We start from the raw sequence: 2,553 nt of genomic DNA on the forward strand, positions 1-2,553 counted from the left end.
CATCAGATATTGTCCAAGATTAACCTTCAGGGTGGATATAGTTCGCTAGCAGCCTCGCACCGAGGACCTATCCACGTCAAACAGAGGACAGGACTGAACTGCTTTGTTTTTTGGGCAGATGTATAAGACACTGTATGCAGGAGGTTGTAGCAGCAAACAGGTCCAAAACATGGAAGTAAACTGATATTTCATGCCTGCAGTTCTCACAGGACTTATACAGTAGTTTAACCACAGACCAAGACCAGTATCAAACTGAGCACCAGTTGAAGACAGATCACATCAWCCTSTGATTACAGAGCTTCACTCTGGTTATTTACACAGCAACACKTCTCTGGAATGATCAAAGGAAAAAATGATAAGACTTGACTACATTTAATTTAAGACCTTGGATGAAAATCTGTGTTTTTAAGACTTTAGAAGAGCCTGCAGGAACCCTGGTATAAACCAGGTCAGGTCCAGAGTTAGTACAACGAGCTGAAAGCAGCAGAACATGTCAGAATATTTGACTCGTCAATCAGAGCTGCCTGGTCTGATCACTGCCAGCAGGGCCACAAATGATCATCTGATAAATTACTCACTCTGTGCATTCAATGTAAAATAGTTAAAGAACAACAGGATAAAAAGCAAACAAAGTCATTGACTCTGTTTATCAGGAGGAACTGCTTTAAATGAATATATTTTTATATAAAGATCAACAGCATCTTTCTGTTGAAACAGAAATATAATCACATCCCTGCAAATGCTACAGTTAGCTGTTATTAACACATTTGAGCTTGTAACAACCTAACGTTATGATAATAACTTCTAATGCTAACTTTACTGCAGCACTAAGTGTTTTCATGACACATGTAGAAACTGTGGTGATTGGAGCAGTCCTCTGTGGTTGATTCAGCAGTTAGCTCCTGTCAGACCTTCCTCCAAACTGAGGTCATAAAATTTGAACGGTTCATAACATTTTGACAGAAGCCCACTGTAAACATGAGTAAAACTAAATGACTGTAGAGGAGCTCTGCTGTCCAAGCTCTAACTACTCAGAACAGCTGCTCATCCTTACCCAGCATGGTGGCCTGCTTCAGGAACTTGTAGCTCGTCTCAAAGGTCATCTGCTGCAGAGGAGACGAGTTGGACTGGATGGCGTGCCTGTTTAAAGGCTTGTACACGCCTTCGAAGCACATGTAATCTGCCACCAGCGACAGATGTCTGGGGTCCACCTCGATACCTGCAGACAGTCAGAGGTTCTCTGTCAGGATGTGGCTTCTCCTGGAACCAGTGTGGTTTGTGTGGAACAGCWAGTGGGTTACCGTAAACAGCAAACACATCTTTGATCTCCTTCTCGATGACTTTCAGAGCCACCTCGATGCCGTACGTGTTAGCCATGGCATGCACCTCGTTAGAGTACAGCCTGTTGATGTCCAGGATCTGCAGAAACAAAGACCACACTTTTAGTTTTAGCTTAAGGATGTCTTGTTTCACCTGCACGGAGAACTCCTTTTGACCATGTTTACTTCACAGCAACACCTTCAAATACAAGCAGCACACCTCAGATCAACTCCAGGCCTTTATCTGCTTCATTGAGGATAACATAATGAAGGGGTTGACCACACCTGTCCATGAGATAACCTTGGAGTCAACTGTCCAATTACGTTTGGTCCCTTTAAAAACAGGGAGGCACATGTTAAGGAGCTGAAACTCCTGAAGTCTTCATCCAGTTTTAATGTGGAGAACCTCAAATGAAAGCTGAATGTCTGCACTTTATGTCCATGAACATTATACAACTATAACTTCAATATGTTTCAGTAAACAGGTAAAAAACAAACGGTTTCAGTGTCCAAATAGACCTAACTGTATGCATGTATACAGTTAGCATGTTAGCAGTTCATTAAATCTTTTCAACAACTTCAGACCATCAATAAAGTTTTAATATTTTTTAAATCTTTTCAATGTTTTTATGTCCGTTTGGTCTAAAACACCTGATTTTTTGAAGCTGAAAAATCCTAAWCTTTCCAAAAATAACCTACAGAAGCTTTGATCAGGTCAAAAATTGAAACATTCAAGTCAAACATTCAATCTAACTTCATTAAGAGGCAAAATATTTATGATCTTAAAGGATTTGAAATGTTTATGAAACTTAAATTTCAAACTAACTTGACAGAGAGATGTACCTGAGTTCAAGGAATAAGGTTGTGGAACAACTTGGCCAACGATTGTAAAAATGCTGCTTCTGTTAAGTTATTTGGAAGAAATGGTAAAATTTGATTTGTTGGTAAAACATGAACATTTATAATAAGCATTCATACAAGCTGCTGCCTGAGTATTTGTCATCTTTTTTGTAATTTTTAAATTTACTTACGTTATTATTATTATTATTAGTTTTATTATTACTGGTTCTTTTTTTGTTTTGCTTATTTCTCTCTTTTTTTCTTTTTTTGTTCATCATTAGGGTGTGAAATCATTGTGTGTGTGTGTGTGTGTGTGTGTGTGTGTATTAGGGGTGCAACAATACATGTACCCGTATCTAACCGTATCGAGCAGTGCTGTATTGATCAATACAGA

At 39.0% G+C, this 2,553-nt stretch overlaps 1 protein-coding gene across 1 annotated transcript in view; it reads right to left on the minus strand.

The window, feature by feature from the left end:
- The window catches only part of polr1a (RNA polymerase I subunit A), a gene marked incomplete in the record, with an annotated part of 50,090 nt that overhangs the window by 1,495 nt on the left and 46,042 nt on the right, over positions 1-2,553 (minus strand). The window contains 2 exon segments of the mRNA XM_014029210.1: positions 1,055-1,219; positions 1,302-1,419. Coding sequence (XP_013884664.1) covers positions 1,055-1,219; positions 1,302-1,419 — 283 coding nt within the window.

This window comes from Austrofundulus limnaeus, unplaced genomic scaffold, assembly GCF_001266775.1.
Source record: "Austrofundulus limnaeus strain Quisiro unplaced genomic scaffold, Austrofundulus_limnaeus-1.0 Scaffold869, whole genome shotgun sequence".
Lineage (NCBI taxonomy): Eukaryota > Metazoa > Chordata > Actinopteri > Cyprinodontiformes > Rivulidae > Austrofundulus > Austrofundulus limnaeus.